This window comes from Myotis daubentonii, chromosome 2 (assembly GCF_963259705.1).
Source record: "Myotis daubentonii chromosome 2, mMyoDau2.1, whole genome shotgun sequence".
Lineage (NCBI taxonomy): Eukaryota > Metazoa > Chordata > Mammalia > Chiroptera > Vespertilionidae > Myotis > Myotis daubentonii.
The window spans coordinates 16,393,373-16,412,223 of NC_081841.1; the positions used below are offsets into that span (position 1 = coordinate 16,393,373).

Below are 18,851 nucleotides of genomic sequence, written 5' to 3' on the forward strand. Positions count from 1 at the left end.
GGTAATAGCTAGGCACTTAGTATAGAGTAGGTATCAACACACATTATTAAATGAATAAACGGATAAATCACAACTTAGCAAAGCTACAATTTCTTAATTTATCAATTTGGAAGAATTAACATCAATGACTTTAAATATCCTATCTGGCGCTAACATTTTTTAATATATTTTATTGATATTTTTACAGAGAGGAAGGGAGAGGAATAGAGAGTTAGAAGCATCGATAAGAGAGAAACATCGATCAGCTGCCTCCTGCACACCTTCTGCTGGGGATGTGCCTGCAACCAAGGTACATGCCCTTGACCAGAATCGAACCTGGGACCTTACAGTCCGCAGGCCGACGCTCTATCCACTGAGCCAAACCAGTTAGGGCAAACATTTTACGTCTGTAGCAGACATATTAAATCAGATGTGAAATAATTCTCCTTTTGCAACAAACAGACTTGCCTCTCTTAATATCACAAGAATATCACACAGTGTAGCAGAGAAGTAACTACATGTAGATACCTGGTAGCTTTTTTGTGAATTCTACAAGAATCTGTACATGACTGGTAGCCATTTCAGTTAAAATGAGAAAATTTTCTTCTGCACTGAATTCTTCTTTTAACTGAATTTTAAGAAAAAAGCAAATGATTAATAAGTAGATAAAAGGATAAAACAATATAAAATCATTAGGCTAAAGAACCTAGACAATAACATTTAAAAATCCAGTTCATACTTTTCAGATCCTGGAGAGCAATTATTATTACCAAGATGGATATGAGGCTTCTTTCTCATTAGTTATTTAATGCTGCTAAAAGCTTAAATGTATAACAAATTCTTGGCTCTAATCATTTCAAAGTAACATGTTTATATATTAATTCCATCTCAAACATAGCAAACGCCCCTGAAAACATTAAGTTTAAGCCCATGCATTTTCAGATAGTGTACGTACAATTTTATTTGTGATTTCCTGAGGCATCCTCTGTTTGCTATATGAATCCATAATATAATGTAGAAGATTCTGTTGATCCAGGGTGAGTTCAGTTTTCTCCTACACTGGCAAAAAAATAAAAGATGTTAGGGAGGGTGGCTATGAGGCATTCTCTCTCTCTCTCTCTCTCTCTCTCTCTCTCTCTCTCTCTCTCTCTCTCTCCACACACACACACACACACACACACACACACACACACACACACACACACACTCATCTGGAGTAAACTAAATATCAGAAATTGCTAGGGAAAGCCATAAATATAGCAGGAACTGTATGCTCTGATTGTGTCATCACTTTTTCTGAGCCCTTGGGCAAGCCATATCCTATTTCATTAAATTTGTCTCAAGGTACTCATTTTCCTCTGTAAAATAGGGAAAAACGAACTATTTCTTTCATGTATTTCTTAGGAATAAAAAATAATCTGGATATGAAGCCTATTGAGCCCATTCGTAGAGAAGTTCAGTGAAAGTTCAAGGTTTGGCCATAACTAAGGAAAAGTTCCCCCATATAACACAGAGACCCCATTTGAGGGTATTTATTTAGAGCAGGGGCTGACACACTGGGGCTCATGGACCGAATCCACCTGGTTTTGTAAATCCACTGGAAGATAATCATACTCATTTATTCATGTATCACCAATGCTACTCAATGTTGGGTAGTTGAGATGGAGACCTTGTGGCCAAAGCCTAAAATATTTGGCACTTTACAGAAAAAACTGCTGACCCCTAAAGTAGAGAGTTCTCCATCTGGACAATTCAGCCCCTAGACATCTCGTTCTCCCTTACTAGCATCTTTGGAAGAGGGTGAACAATTGTGTCAATTCTTTGTTTCCTTATACCAAAGATGAAGCACTATGGCAAAATAATACTTCCATATCAAATACTTTTCCTGTGATAAATATAAAATAATATATCTGAAAAACTAAATGTGGATGATTCTTTTTGTCTGTAGTGTAATAAATATTAAGAAGGGAGCGGGCTCTGTGGCGCAATGGATAGCGCATTGGACTTCTAGTGAAGAAGGGCAAGATTTGAACAAAAAATGGATTTTTGGTTTTTCAGCTAATGACAAATTAAAATTCCTTTAAGTGCCCTGTGCATTATCAGTATGTTTAGCTAATCATACAAGATGCCGTTCCTCTATTTGCCCCAAGTTGCTCGAAGGATTTATTGAGTGATCTGTGACCTCAGGAGAAGAGCTTTTCTCTATTGGTGCAGAGATGTGCATTCACCCTGTTTTACCCATCGGTAAAGACTGGCTCATGCCCTGGCCGGTTTGCTCAGTGATTAGAGCATTGGCCCATAAATGAAAAAAGTCATTCCCGACCAAGGGCACATACCTTGGTTGTAGGTTCAATCCTCGGCCCCAGTGGGGGTAAGAGTGGGAGGCAACCAATTGATATGTCTCTCTCACCTTGATGTTTCTCTCTCTCTCTTTCTTTCTCCCTCCCTCCCTCCCTCCCTCCCTCCCTCTCTTCCCCTCCTCTTTCTGTCTTCTACTCTCTAAAAAAAATTAATGGAAATAATAACCTCAGGTGAGGATTTAAAAAAAAAAAAAAAAAGACTGACTCACAGCCTCTATCAAGTCCACACCCTTCCCAGTCTGAACCTCCCTTCTCATGGGCCAGGAAAAAATGGTCATCAAAACTCAGTTTGAAAAAATTCCTTTTATACACCAAACCATTTCTACTGGCAACATCTGGGTAGTAGGAATGAAATGGAGCCAGGGAAAATTTTCCCTTTTTTTTTTTTTACTTTATACACTCCTACTATCTGACTTTTACACAAAAGGATGTATTATTCTCTTGATTAAAAAGAAACTCATTCACCAGTGGACACAGACAATGCGGGGTGGGGGGTGCGGATCTTGGAGTGGGGGGAGAGGGATTGGGCTAGGAGAGGTTAAGGGGGGACCTATGAAATACTTTCAACAATAAAGATTTTTTTTAAAGAAAAAGAAAGGAAACAAAAGAAACCCACTCAATGCCCAGCTGAAGTGAAATTCTGCTCATGGCTGTGGTTCTAACATGAAAGCCTCCCAGCCAGACCACGACATGCCTAGCAGCTCAGCAGCACTGGCTTTGGCAGACACCGTGGCGTGTTCTTACCCTGCATGACTTAGTGGTCGAGGTCACTTGTCGCAGGTCACGCCCTTCGCTGTCTTCATTAACGGTCTGATCTGCATGCTGCTTCACGTTTTTTCTCAGTCGTTTGGATTTACACTGAATTTCAGTTAACAAGCCTGAAAAAAAATAAACACAGAGACTTAACCAACCACAGAAAGTACTGTTGGGTGTGTGGTCACGAGACTTGGCCTTGAACAGGAAATGTGTCCTCTGTGAGTCTCAGCTTCTTTATTTGTAAAATAGGAATAATATCTACCTTGCATGGTTTTGTGTATATTAAATGTTATGTCATTTTTTTAAACTTAGTTTTATATAAAGGATGTGATACAAAGCATTGTACAAATGCAAGGTATTTGATCAATACAATGAAGAATGACACTCCCTATTCCTGTCCTGGGGAACTTTGAAAGTTATTGTTTCAAGACATAATATTAATATTACAACTGCACCATAAGCAATGTATTCAATTTCACATTGAGCACATAAGTAATCATGTGGAATCAAACAAATGTCAAGATCCTTTAGGAAAAAAAATTCCAATCCTGTTCATTTTCAGAACTGTATAAATGATTGAGAACATAGTTAAAGATGAAAATAACTCAAGGAGACCTAGACATTTTCTTTTGAATAATCATATAATGTCATCATTAATTTACACTAAACAGAGCTATATTATCTTCCACATTCCTATTTAACTTCCTCATTCTCTCAATGTGCAGGAAATGAAATCCCAGGAATTTCTTTGTCCAGGGAATTAGGTTTATAGGATCACATGAAAGCTTTGCACCTGTTACTGGTCAAGTCCATGTGCATAAATAATATTATAGCCTCTTCTATTATAGGTAACGTCATGAAAAACGTCCCCAGAGCCCCAGTTGGGACAAGTTCATGTTTAAGTGATGAGCTACATGAACCGCCTGGTATCGAAGCAAATGTTTCCATGGCAGGATTGGGTTCCGGCAGTAGCCCCTCCTGCAGTCTCCTATTTCATACATGCTGAGAGGAGATTGTGATCGGCCACCATAAAACTTTCATCCTCCCGGCGTGGGATTATTTACACTGACCTATTTTCCGCCTCCTGCACGCATTATCTGTCTGGGTCCATCCCAGTTGCCTGTATGGTTTGGGAATAATAGCACTGGAATCGCCTTCCAGAGGCTTTTCTTTCGTGTGGCATTCCCTCCCTGACTGTGATCATCCCCTTGGTGACATCTGTTTGTCTCCTTGTGTTTGGAGGGGAACAGGACCTATCTCAGAATCTGAGTGGTCTAGAGAATTTGCAGAATGAAAAATGAATATGTTATATCCTAGCATGCATTCCAAATGTTGATGAAGATTACCGTTTCTCACAAAGCCAGCAGTTAATACACTGTCTTTTTTCCTTATCAGATTGAAGGACCAAATGATATTAAAACTTGGGAGAGTTAATTTCCTGTGTAAATCTATACAAATTGGTTCAAAGCTGCAACCAAAAAAAAAAAAAAAGGATTCTTAATAAAACGACCTGATTTAAAACTCTATTTAGACAAGTCCATGGCAGTTATACCTTATTATTAATTTCCCCCACAGCTGTGAATTTTTATGCTAATTAAACAAAAAATTAAAAAATATATTAAATTGAATTTGGAGGAAACTTTTAGACTGTCATTCTTTGTAATTTATTAAAATAATGCCACTTCGCTCCATGTCTCAATGAACACGAACAACAAAACACAGCTGTTTGTTTTTTTCAGGTGAATAGTATGCTCTTTAGCTGACAGTTTGGACAATTCAGTGGTTCATGATCCTTTTCAAGAACTTAGATGGCTTAGTAAGTCCCTTCTTCAATGCGTGAAGTACCATTCTAATTAGATGAGTTACCTGGCATCTGCCTTCTTAAGAGATAGTTAGTGAAATTTAATTGCTTGATGCGAATACCTCTATACATACATTCAGCCAACATTCCCATCTCTTTGCATTTCCTTAGTCGGCACTCCTGGCACTTTCTTCGCATGTACATGTCCATCACACAGTTGCCTCCGTTTTTACACTTGTACACGGCATTTTTGGTGATGCTTCTCCTGAAGAAACCTGTGGCAGAAACACAGAAAGGAGTGAAAAAACTCCTAATACCATCTACTCAGAAAAACACATTAGGACTGAGATGCCCAAGAACTTTCTCCTGGACCCTGGAGAGCAGCAGCTGCCAGGTAATCCTTGCGTGCACTGTTGACAAAGTGCTTTCAACTGCACTGCATTACCCAGAAAGCTGCTGTTTTTAATTCATCTCTCAAAAATAAAGACATGTTTCACTGACAGCCTTTCTAAGGAAAAAACCTTAGTTCATTTTTTAAGATAAATTATGTTCATTATATCTTCACTGGGGATCAATATGGACCAGGTGTACTTACTCTAGGTCAGTGATGGCGAACCTATGACACGCATGTCAGAGGTGACACGCGAACTCATTCTTTTGGTTGATTTTTCTTTGTTAAATGGCATTTAAATATATAAAATAAATATCAAAAATATAAGTCTTTGTTTTACTATGGTTGCAAATATCAAAAAATTTCTATATGTGACACAGCACCAGAGTTAAGTTAGGGTTTTTCAAAATGCTGACACGCCGAGCTCAAAAGCTTCGCCATCACTGCTCTAGGTGCTAGTGGTACAAAGGTAGGTAAGTCATCCCTGCCCTCTTAGTGTCTATAGACTGGCTGAGGGCAAAGCCATGCAAAGAATCAAACAAGTAAAATTGAGCCTTCCTGGGCTGTGCTGGGGCAGAGGAGGCAGGGGGAATGGCCAGTTCTGGAAGAAGAGGTCAGACTCAGAAGTGAGTGTTGAGCTAAGTCTTGAGGTTGAGTCTTTATTGTTGAGAAAGAGAAACCATTACAGGGTTTTGGGTTTGGCAGGGGAGGGTATGACCTAACGTGCATGTTGGGAAGAAAGGTGGAGCAGGGAGACTAGAGCCAGGAGACTGTGACCAGCCAAGAGGTGATCAGGCCTGGACTTGATGTGGGGGGCGGTGAGAACAGGGAGGAGGTGATAGAGGAACAATCAGAGGTTGATAACTACCTCAATATGAAACCAGAGGCTGAAGGAAAAGTGAGAGATGTCAAGGCTAAAGGCATACTAGACTTGCTTGTGAATTTGTCAGTTCGCAAAACTTGCAATGAAAAGATGTTACCATTTTCCTAAATGTCAAATTCAACCACAGAGAGTATTAAAAAAAAGTCTGTGCTTCAGATCAAAGTTGATACTGGGAGTACAAATATCAAAGTATGCATTTTAAAAGAGACTACAGGCAAAAATAAATTATTTTCCTGATTCCAGATCATTAAGCTCAATGACCACCTTAGCCCACCTGAGTCAATCTTTCTATTAATCTTCAGCTCCTGTCAAGAACAATCCCATTTAATACGGTCAGATACTGATAGCTCAATAGTCAACAGAAATAAAACTCTTACTCCAAGATGAGTCAAAGGAACCGCGGCTAGAAAAAATCTGCAGGTTTTTTACTCTGATACTAACTCAGAAAATCATTATCATCTCAATAGCTGAATTGATTAGCTTTCACTCTGAGGTAGCAATATTCTATTATCACTATATCACTTAAATAAAAGTACATATTCTATATTTATACTTATGCAAATCTATCCATACCCATACCTCTGATTCTATCTTGTGCATATTCAGCAATGCCCATATCAGAGAAGTCATTTGAAAATGAATGGAAAGGAAATTCACTGAGGAACAGAGGCCCCCTGGTAACAAAAGATGAATAGACAGGGCTGGCATTGCACGATGGGGCTGGCAGGAAGACAGCTTTAGGATGGTAACATGGATCCCTCAAATCTGCTGAATATTGCACATTCTGCTTTTCTGCATCTTTATACACATGGAACCCACGTATCACACCCTACTCTCAACTCATACACATGCATGTGCATGTGCACACACGTAGGCACACAAACACACACGCTCAAGCCAGACTTCAGTAACTGACTGTGGGCTACCCATTACTTGGAAACTATGGTTGTTTAAAGCTTTAAGGGTCTCCATGTTTTGGAAACAGCAACAAACACAAAGCCGAGCAACTAGTGAGCTTTATGGCTTACCCGTGGTCGGCAAACTGCGGCTCACGAGCCACATGCAGCTCTTTGGCCCCTTGAGTGTTGGTCTTCCACAAAATACCATGAGTGGGCGCGCACATACAGTGTGATTGAAACTTCGTGGCCCATGCGCAGAAGTCATTATTTTGTGGAAGAGCCACACTCAAGGGGCCAAAGAGCCGCATGTAGCTTGCAAGCCGCAGTTTGCCGAGCCACAGTTTGCTGACCACTGGAGAGTTAGCCTTTGGATCTGTCTCAGCACAACGGAGGGTAAAAAGTCCCCTCACTGCCCCCACCCCTGCCCCTTACATAGGATTAATTTTGTATCAGACACTGTTCTAAACACTTTGCAAATGCTGACGCATTTAATATTCATAACAATCCTATGATATAGAGTCTATTATTATTTCCCTCTTACAGATAAGGAGTCTGAGTTATACGGAGATGAAGTAATTCGATCAAGACCCCACAGATAGTAAATGGTAGAGCTCAGATCTGACTCCCAACAGGGTAGGTTTCAAGCTGTGCTCTTAACCACTACAGTCTGCTGCCTTCTAGTAAGGAGTTTACATTCTTAAAAATTGTCTTTAGACATGAATCTCCTCCAATTCCACATAGCACGTTAAGTGCTCCACAGTTTCTTCCCTTTCTCCAAAACTTCTTCAGAAACATCCTACTCTTCCTCCTGCGCCCCAGCTGTCTTTCCCACCTCTATCTCACTGTTAGGAAGCTTGAAAAAGGTACAAACCAGAGAGAGGGCTTCCATCACACACTTTTCTTAATCTTTAGGACCTCAGCTTTTCTCCTTGAGCTTCTTTCTGAAATTTTAAAAACTTGATCATCTGGCAAGAGCTATTTTCAGAAACGAAAGAGAAAATCCTCAAACTTTTGACATACAGTTGATGAAAATTGTTAATTATTCCATTCCTATTGATACCTCAGGGATCCACCAATCCATTCCCAGAAAATCACCGGGGAAAGGGTCCAACAAAGGGGAGATGGACTTGTGTTCAGTGAAGTAGGGGTGGCATATGGAAGGTGCCTGTCAGTCTAACCTGGGAACAAAGATAATTGGCTGGAGAGGGTGGGGCCCCTGCAATTCCACGAAAATTTGGGAATTCATAATCCGCAGACAAATCCTCTCTTGTGGCTCTCTTGTTCCTCTGGCTTGGCTCCTGCTTCCTTGCATTCGCCCGCATTCCCTCCAGAGCCATGCGGCCCTCAAGGTCACGTGGCCCATGGCCATACAGACCCCACATGCAATGGACTGCAACTGGGAACAAATCTAAGCTAGCCTGATGATGCTGGATTGTACTGTGCAGACATGGGGCAGAAACTCAGGGCAATGGCTTCAATCTTAGCTCTGCTGAAAGCAAAATGGGACATTTTCCTTGGAGGGGCAGAGGGAAGTGGCACCTTGGAAACACAGGGGTCTAATCCCATGCAAATAAATATCATTCGTTCTCCCGTGCAAATCTCAGAAAATTCCTTTTCTTGTGACGTTGCAATAACCCCATGACCACTGGCAACATGTGGGAACACAGAGAGCTCCCCCTGCTAGTCATTAACGTTAAGGTTTTTTTCTTTCCTTAATGCCTTAGAGAGGCACACACACACACAAAAAATGTCTACCTGACTTCTCCAATACTTAGTTTTGCCAACTACAATTTCTATTGATTTTTTTAAATTAAATGGCTTAAAAAGGACTGACTTTGAATTATTTTTGTAAGTTGCCTGATATCATGCATAACTAGATAAATCTATAAGCAACTTAGTACTCAAAGGACATTTATCAAGCTCCTATAATCCCTTCTGCCAAAATAAACCATGAAAACTTACATACACCACGAAATGAGAGAAAAGTTCATTAAAACAGCATAGTTTAGAAAAGAGTGCGAAGGAAGCTCTATCAATGTGTCAAAAATGTTGGTGAATCTCCGCAAGATCGAAAACAGTAAATTTCTGAAGAAACGTGGCCCAGGACAGGTGCATAAAAATGCAGGTGTAGGAGCAATGGGGGAGGTGCAAGTTCAGATGCAAGGAGATTCAGACAGCCCTAAGGCATTCTTAGGGAGAATTGTGCTAAGCCAGGAGTTGGCTAATTATGCAGGGCAAATTCATCAAGCCCCGCCCCCCCCCCCCCCCCCCCCAGCACACACACACCTATTGTTGTATAGCCCACAACCCAGGAATGGCTATTACATTTTTTAATGGTTAAGACTATTAAAATTTTTAAGACTATTTTGTGATATTTAAAAGTTATATGACATTCACATTTCAGTATCCACAGATAAAGCATATTAGATCATAGCCAAGCCCACTCATTTTCATGATGTCTGCTTTTGCACTATAACGGTAGAGTCAAATAGTTGAGTTAGAGACCTAATATTCACAAAGCTTAGAATATGGGCCCCTTTCAGAAAAAGTCAGCCAACTCCTATGCTACACCATGGGTAGCAGCAGTATTGGCATGCAGTCTCAAGCAATGACTAGAAGCCAGAGAGGGTAGGCAATGCCCAGGAGGAATGAGAAGTCCCCCTTGCCCAGAAGACAAGGACCAGAACATGCTATCCAACAGCACATCTTGTCCTCCATCCTGATCGCTAAAAGCAGGCTGCTAAACCCAAATAGCACCTTCAGAGAGGTGAGCAGGGAATCTCAGAGGCTCCTCAATGAATGAGATCACTCTTCTTTCTCGAGCCATTTAGGAATTGCTCTGTGGGAGTTTGCCCGGCTGGCAGCTCTGAGTCTGTTTCTCCTTTTGCCCTCACCTATTAATAGAAAGGGCAGGCTCAAAGCCTAAGCCATTGAAAAGTATCCTGTTGATAAGTTGACTGACATTAGCTACAGGATAATGGTTTTTTAAATATTTCTTATAAGAATTTTTTAAAAGCTGAATTTACTCATCAGCTCAACCTCAGAATTGGGAAAGAAATTCAGTCTACCTCATTTTAGCACTATAAATGAGCATAATAAATTTTCATAATTTTTTAAAAGGTTGGCTTGATTATTTGGTCTAACAATTTTCGATGACCAAGAAATAAATCATCTTCCATTCAAGCTCAGAATAAAAGGCATTGTCATTAGCTGTAAATAATAATAATGATAATAATAATAATAACGACAGAACTCTCACATCCTTTATTTCGGCTCTAGTGTCACCACTTTATCTATAGTAGTATCCTGCATGAGGCCCACTCATCTCTTCCCCATTGTCTCTTTTGCATTCTTCACATCGTTTGTCTCTATTAAAATTATCTTACTGCCGGGAGCCGGTCCATGCTTGCTGTTTCAAGGGACCTGGCATATATGGCATACTGTTCTTAATATGTTTGCTCACCTTCTTGGCACTATGTGTTTTAACCAAGGTCTCTGAGAAAGGTTGTTTTCCCCAGGTAGGGATTTTCCCCTGAAGTTAGGGAGGGAATAAAACCCCTCAACTAAGTGCCAGGGGGGTAATTAATCCCTTTAACTATGAACAATCATGCTTAAACTACATAATCTTTTCTCCCTGGAATGGAGATAAGAAACGCCCTAACCTTTGTAATAGAGATTGATAGGATTGAATCAACTGGTATAAATACAGTTGTAACAAGACAGAAACAGACAGAACTTAGAACAGAATCAAGAAGACAGAACCTACACGGAGCCTAGAGACAGAAGAACTTTGCTGGAGAGAGCATGCCGGAGGATCCTGGAGAGGGACTGGCCTCGGAGCCTAGAGACAGAGCCTAGCGGGAGAACATGGCAAGGGATCCTGGACTGAACCTGACTACAGAGATTGGCAGGAGAACCTGACTGGAACCTGGACACTGAACCTGACTGGAGAACCTGGACAGAACCTGGCTGGAGAACCTAGCGAGGAACATGGCTACAGAACCTCGCTGGAGATCCGAAGCAGAACCTCTCTGGAGATCCAGACCAGAACTTGGCTGGAGATCCTGGCTGGAGATCCTGGCTAGGCTGCTGATCAACTGAACACTGTCTCCGTGTCAATCCTTCTTCGCCGACTCCGTCCACACCTTTGGGGACCCCTGGACCCGCTGGGGTTGGACCCCGGCATCTTACCATTTTTTGAAGAGTTCATTCTTTTCTGTGGTTCAAAAATCAACAGATACAAAAGGATATAAAGTAAAACATTTCCTCCCTATACCTGTCCTCATGCTACCTAGTTGTCCTTCCCAGAGAAAATCCACTGATACCCTCACCCCTACTTGGGAGGATGAGGGGAGAGATAATGATGCTCTGCATGAGCTTGGCTTTGCATGATTTTTAAGAGCCATTTAGATTCCCAGCTAGGCAAATTCTCAGGAGTTGGGGGCTTAATTAGTTTCTAGAAGAGACATCGTTTTGAAGATAGTACATGCTCCAAATTAGGGAGGCTGGATAAACAGAAAAATAACAATGATAAAATAATATTTAATCAATAAGATTAACAATAGCCAATGCTCACTGAGCACTCAATTGTGCCAGATATAGAGATAGATGTTTTAAAAATATATCTATTTTTTACAAGAACCCAAAAATAATAGTAATAATAGCAGACATTTATTGAGGGTTTACTATTGGCAAGTACTGTCAATTGCTTTACACACATTAATTTATACTAAAAAAAGAGAAAGATCTAAAATCAGTAATCTAACCTTGTAACTTAGGAAACCAAAGATACTCCTGACAACCCCTAGATACCTACCTCAAAGGGTTGTCCTGAAGATTAAATGAGTTAGTACATCTAAAGGCGCCAGATAGAGCCTGCATGTAATAATCACTTGATACGTCATCTACCTTTCTGTCCCCTAATTCCTCCTCCCCCCCCTCCTCCTCTTCCTCCTCCCAATCACCACCACTGCCGCCACTGCCATCATCATCATCTCACTCTCATTCTTGTCGTCTTTATTATCATCCTCATTTTGCAGGGGAGGAATCTGAAGCCCAGAGATGTTAAGTAACTTGGAACAGCTGGGAGAAGAATGAGCTGGGTTGGAATCTAGGCTGACTGCTTTCAGAATCCCACTTTTTTGGTGATTTTTATAACACATGACAAAAGGCTTCCAATACAGTGAAACAGTTTAATCACCACCCCTTGGATCACACTCTTAGATCTTTTGATCTATAGAGACCATTAGGACCATTGTTAAATTTTATAGAATCATATAAAATGTGAGGCAAGACCCTTCAGCCCTGACCCATAAACAAAAGAACTACTGAAAACACTCTGCATCTGTTCTACCCACTACAATGGTTTCAACAACTCTGGGATCTTTTCTAAACCTTTAGAACTAAGTCTAATGCTGGTTCCCTATCTTCTATTAAAAATGTTCAAAAGGACAGCACGTCACCCATTTACTCACACAATGCCTTTTACGAATTCTCCCTTCTCTCCCTGAGAAGAATGTGACTGACAGTGACCTATTTGAAAATGTGACCATTTGAAACTGCCAGTCAGCTGCAGATTGGTTTTATTAGTTGAGGTTTGAAGTTTGAAGCAAAATTCATTCAAACATTAGCATATATGACTGATAACTGAGGGGGAAAGAAAGCTCTAGATTTAATCTATTGCTGAGCAAATGGCAGTCATTGTCACTGTGCAATATGCTTGTGTTCTGCAGTTACTTAAAAAAAAATCAAAATTTCTCTCATTGATGCATTCAACGTCTACAAGAAATAAAATACTTGGAAAAATTAAAATATTTCTAATAGAAACAGATATAGAGACCAGTGAAGTCAGGAAGTTTAAACATGATCTTTGTTTTCTTTTGAAGTTTTAAAATTTTTTCTCGTGTGTGTGTGTGTGTGTGCGTGTGTGTGTGTGTGTCACAGGTCTGACACATCTACAGTGAAGCCCTAAGGCAGAGAGTGGCCAGGATCTCACATATAAAAACTTAAACTAACCCTCAAAATGACCCTGTGAAATAGATATGATCCCTGTTTTGCAGATTGGAGACTCAGAGAAGGTAAATATTTTGCAAATTAAGGATTGGCTAGCTCCGTGGTCGGCAAACTGCAGCTTGCGAGCCACATGTGGCTCTTTGGCCCCTTGAGTGTGGCTCTTCCTAAGCCTTAGGAGAACCCTAACCAAGTTAATAACAATGTACCTACCTATATAGTTGAAGTTTAAAAAATTTGGCTCTCAAAAGAAATTTCAATCGTACTGTTGATATTTGGCTCTGTTGACTAATGAGTTTGCCGACCACTGGGCTAGATGGATGTCCATCATCTCCTTCTATTCTGGAGTGCATCAAGGAACCCAACTTCTCCCAGACTCCCTTGCAGTTAACATGTGGATATGATTTACCTTCTGCCAAACAGGTGCCCTTGTAAGACATTTGGAAATTGGAAGTGAAGCAAGAGCTGTGCTTCTGCTGCTCTTGTTTCTGCTGGCACACAGGAGGGTGGAGTTTTTCTGTGTCAGCACCCAGGTTTCCAGTTGCTAGCTTCTAGGGTGTTGAGAGGCAAGACACCGGTTGTATGCACAGATTTAGCAGGCAAGCCATGGTTCTGGAGCCAGTAATTGTGGTGAAGGCAGCATCCTGATCCCCTGGGCATCAGTTCTGTGCCAGCTTCCTAATTCCCCGTCTTCTTGAACAACTGCCCTTCCGCAGTGTGGCTCTGAGTGTCCTGGAGGCTCAGCATAGAACCTGCTCCTCTGCCCTTCCAACCTCTCCTGTATTAATTCCTTTCTCCTAAAAACTTGGCTTCCTGTTTTATTTCACTGAACACTGATTGACATATGAAGTACCTTACTTACTAGGTCCAGAAGTACAGAGCCTAGATTCAATGCATGCCTTCCAAACCTCACAGTCCACGCTCCCTTTGGTGGGAAGTCCTGGAGTGAAATTCATTTTGCATCTCATAGTGCAGATATTCAAAGGGTGGAGGATAGGAAGGCAAGGTTGGCTCAGCCGTTAAGCTGCCTGGCAGGGGGCACTGATTCTTTCACTCCTGTGTTGTCCTGTTCTGAGCACCTCCTCCCCATTCACTAAGCAAGGACAATTTTCATTTGTTTTCTCAAGAGAACATATGCAAAGCACAAAGGAGCCTTAACCTTTGGCTTTCACTCGCCAACAACTAAGCTTCAAGATCCCAGACACTAAACTTGCCCGAGTTGGGAAAGGCAGACAATCAAAGAGGAAAAGAGCTGAACCATGTTTGAGAATCTGAGAAGGCCCTGAGCTCTGTGCCTCTCACTCTCCTGCCCACACTGAGTCCTGGAATGGGTGCGAGGAAAGATTATATAAACTCCATGTCATTCGGGAATCCTAGGGAGAGGAAATCTGTGTCCTTTCCTGGGGAGCATCGGGAGGCCCTCAGGGGGTCCCTGCACCCAGCATGGCATAGAGGCAGGTGGGTTCTGTGGGTTCTGTGGGCAGCCAGGCATTCCTGCACACCCCTGGGGCAGCATTAGGAACCCACTCCAGGGAAGCAGGCGGGCCAGACAGGAAGGAGGGGTGTGCCCAGGACCCCAGGATGGAGCCTTAGGGAGATTTCCCGCTGGTGACTGAAGACCAGTTAGAACAGCCCCAACAGAAGCCAGGCTGTGTTAACAGCACAGAGTGAGACTCTCCCCGCCCAGCGCCTAGTCCCTCCACACAGCTACATAACCCTAGATCTCAGACAAAACCCCAGAAAAATGATTTGGGGGGGGGGGGTAGAATAATCCTGAATTGAATGAAATGAAGTTTTCACCAGGGCTTGAAATTGAATTAAGTCCAATTATACAAAAGGAGGTTACATTTCTTATGCACAGGTCCTGAGTGCTGTACTCTCTCTTACTACATAGTCTCCTGTTCATTCTGACACTGGCCCTCGAGATCATTGGTCTAAAAGGGGTCAGCAAACTACTGCTAGGTCCATGGACCAAATCCCTGTTTTTGTATGTGTGTTTTTAAAAAATTTCTGCCTATTGTTTGTCAGCTAAGTAAAACCATAGCCATGCCCCCTTCTTTTGGGCATGGCTGTGTTTGCAGAGTTGCATAATTGCAAAAGAGACCACTATGGTGCAAAGCCTACAACATTTACTACCTGTCTCTACAAAAAAAAAAAAAAAAATGGCCAACCCCTGGAGTAGACCCTGGGCTCTGGCTGGCTCCACATCATGTCCTTATTTGCACTCTGGTCCTTTGGCTGCCACCAGGGGGGCAAAGTCTCAAATCAAAATAAATTAAAAAGCTCTGCCTCCTTTCTCTGCTCTTAAAACTGTATCTATTTCAGATCCAACTTTTTCTTCCCGAACTCCCCCAAGCATTGATCTCTTTCAACCACTTTTCAGTCCCCTTCCTTCTCTCCTGTGACCCTGCACTTCTCTTGTAGCCTCCCATTCCATTCCATTCCATTCCATTCCATTCCATTCCATTCCATTCCATTCCATTCCATTCCATTCCATTCCACTCGTTTCCTATTCTATCAATAGAAGGTAGACTTCTATTCTGTATCCTTTATGGGCATCTCCTCCCTGGCCTGCCTTAGAGTCCGTGTTTCTTAGGTTTGTCCTCGGCACACTGGTCTCACACTATTCACCCTGCCACACCCCTGAGTTCTCAGGAGGACCAGGTTTCACTACAGCTTTCACCTGTAAGAGGTGAGCCAACCCAGGTTACTGACTTTAGAGACTCTTGTCCTTGGCGTGGATAATACCAATACCTTAACACCTAAGTGAGCTCTTGATGTTCTTCCTTTGGTCACTGAATTAGTCAATATTAGCCATGACTAAATAGCGTAAAGAGTAGAATGATCACTCAGTGGGCAAGCAATAAAACGCATCATAACCCGGTGGTCAATAATAGAGGCTCTAGAATTAGATCTATAAGCTGTCCATTTGAAGCTCCGCCCCTTATTGAGAAGCCTTGAGTAAATTGATTAACCTCTTGTGCCTCACTTTCTTCATCTATAAAATGGAGATAAGGTATAGCGCTTTCACTCCTGAAGTATAGTAAATACATCACATAAGCTATTAGCACTGGCCTCCAAATCTCAGCTTCTTTTTGCAACGATACGCTTATTCTTCACCTTTAAAATAGGCACAGTGACACCTACTTCCCACAGTTGCTGCAAGGGCCTGAGAAAGTGTCTGTAGCACTGGCATGTCATTGGCACTGAAATTTGTAGGTTCATATTTATAATGGGATTTTCAGAATGCATGTCCTTTCCTATTCTTTACCAAGCAGGAACCATGACTGGGTTAGACTTTGTGTGTTTCTAGTCAACATTTTTATCCATTGAATTTTCCTCTGGATGGCTGGAGAGCAGAATCCCCACCTTTGAGAATTTCACAACGGCAATGCACAACCAAGCTGCTTGGCCAGATGAGTCAACTCAGGTGCCTTTTAGGTATGATTTACGTAAGTACTTCTCAAACTTTAGCAAGGAGGGCTTGTTAAGTCACAGAATTCCCAGAAATTCTGAGTCAGTCGGTCTGGGGCAGGGTCCTCAAATTTGCATTTCCCACAACTTCCCAAGTGATATTGAACTGATATTTTTTAGTAGCACTGGTCCACACAGACAAGGTGGACAGGCTTTTGGAAATAAGTCAATATCAAATGGAATAAAGTCTTGCCAAACAACTGACAATGGGTTGGGCATTAACCTTTATCAAGATAAGCAGAAATTAGTCACATACCAGTATACTCAATGTTAATAGAGTCTAAGACCATAAAACAATAACAATAGGCATTTATTGATTTGGGGCTATGTGCCAGACTTTTTTTTAAAGTCCTTTGCACATAATAAATTTATTTTTATAGTTTTATTTTCTGAATGTCTTTAAAAATTAATAACAGCATTCTCTGGATCATCCCTATGACCATCTTATACTGCCATACAAACTAAATGCCCTCATTTTTGTTTGTGTCCATGATCTTATTAACAGCAAGAGACATGATTTATTTGTCAAGAGCTAGGAGGAAGTGCAAAAGGTAAACTTAAACTTAATATGCACGGGATGTCCTCAGCTTAGAGGTAGCCAGATGGAGCCCTAGATGAACCACAGTTTGGCTGATCAGTCGTTTGAACAAAGACAAGCAGCGGGGAACTGAGGCCTCACATGACCTGTGGCATAGGCATACCACACTCAAAAGAACCTGTGCTTTATTTTATTTTATTTAAATATATATATATATATATATATATATATATATATATATATATATATATATATATATATATATATCTTTTATTGATTTCAGAGAGGAAGGGAAAGGGAGAGATAGAAACATCAATGATGAGAGAGAATCACTGATCGGCTGCCTCCTGCACGCCCCACACTGGGGATCCAGCCTGCAATCCAGGCATGTGCCCTGACTGGGAATCAAACCTGGGACCACCTGGTTCATAGGTTGATGCTCAACCACTGAGCCACTCTGGCTGGGCAGAACCTGTGCTTTAGTGACATCCTGAGCAAAAAAAAAAACACATAGTATAAACCATCTATTATTTTATTGATTTTATAGTTTTGTTTGTATTTAATTTTCTAAACTTGTTTTTGTTCTTTTATTGTATAAAATCTTTTTGTATTAAAAAATAGCATGAGAAGTGTAATAAAAAGCAATTTGAATCAACATGAAAAACATAGCTCACTTCAAGAAAGCAGCCACGTGGCTGGGTTGGTTGGAGCATTGTCCTATACACCAAAAAGGTTGGGAGTTCAATTCCCAGTCAGGGCACATACTTTAGTTGCAGGTTTGATACCCGGTCAGGGTGTGTACAGGAAGCAACCAATTGATCTCTCTCTCTCTCTCTCTCTCTCTCTCTCTCTCTCTCTCTCTCTCTCTTTCTCAAAATCAGTAAAAGCATATCCTCAGGTGAGTATTTTTTTAAAAAAGAATGTTTCTCTCCTTTATAGAAAAGTATTTCTTGAATTATGCCCAAATATGCCATCCTATATGTTTCATCCTTTGGTCCTCACTCATTTTCCCTCTATAATAACAGGCCCAGCCACTTTTTGACTAGAGCTACTACAAAGCTCTTTTTCTTTTTTGTAGGTCAGTTGATTTCTCAAACCTATGTGTACACTTTTTAAAATTATTTTTTAAATATATTTTTATTGATTTCAGAGAAAGGAAGGAAAGGGAGCAAGAGATAGAAACATCAATGATGAGAGAGAATCATTGATCAGCTGCCCGCTGCAGGCACCCTACTGAGGATCAAACCCGCAACCTGGGCATGTGCCCTGATCAGGAATCAAACCGTGACCTTCTGGTTTATAGTATAGGTGGATGCTAAACTACTGAGCTACACTGGTGGGGCTAGAATTTTTTTTTTTTTTTTAAATCCAACTTTCATGCTGGTCATTTTGAAACTATTTTATTTTTCCTAAGCAACTAGCTTCTCCTCCCTACTTTACTTCAACTATCTCTCTTTTTAATTTCAGTGGTTTTTTTGTTTCTTTTTTCCAGGTTTATTGAGATATAATTAACATATAACATTATGTAGGTTTAAGCTGTACGTGTTGACTGATGCACTTATTTATTGCAGAGTGATGCCCACCATAGCCTTAGCTAACACCTTCATCCAGGTACATCAATGCTATTTCTTTTCTGTGGTGAGAACATTTAAGATCTACTCTCTTAGCAATTTTCAACTCTCTTTCTTTTAACTGTCACAAAATCAGATTTCCATCTTCAAAACTCTGCCTACTCAAGAAAAAAAATTGTCACCAAATATG

The 18,851-nt window shown here is 41.0% G+C and overlaps 1 protein-coding gene across 3 annotated transcripts in view; it reads right to left on the reverse strand.

Moving 5' to 3' along the window:
- Positions 1 to 18,851, reverse strand: part of NR1H4 (nuclear receptor subfamily 1 group H member 4) — a 68,685-nt gene that overhangs the window by 19,141 nt on the left and 30,693 nt on the right. For 2 of the 3 annotated variants that reach the window (XM_059681879.1, XM_059681877.1), the window contains 4 exons: positions 5,019 to 5,171; positions 3,084 to 3,217; positions 935 to 1,033; positions 508 to 607 (listed from right to left, as the gene is read on the reverse strand). In XM_059681879.1, the coding sequence (XP_059537862.1) occupies positions 508 to 607; positions 935 to 1,033; positions 3,084 to 3,217; positions 5,019 to 5,171 (486 nt within the window). The remainder of the gene's footprint in view (positions 1 to 507; positions 608 to 934; positions 1,034 to 3,083; positions 3,218 to 5,018; positions 5,172 to 18,851) is intronic. The other variant, XM_059681878.1, reaches the window with a different exon arrangement.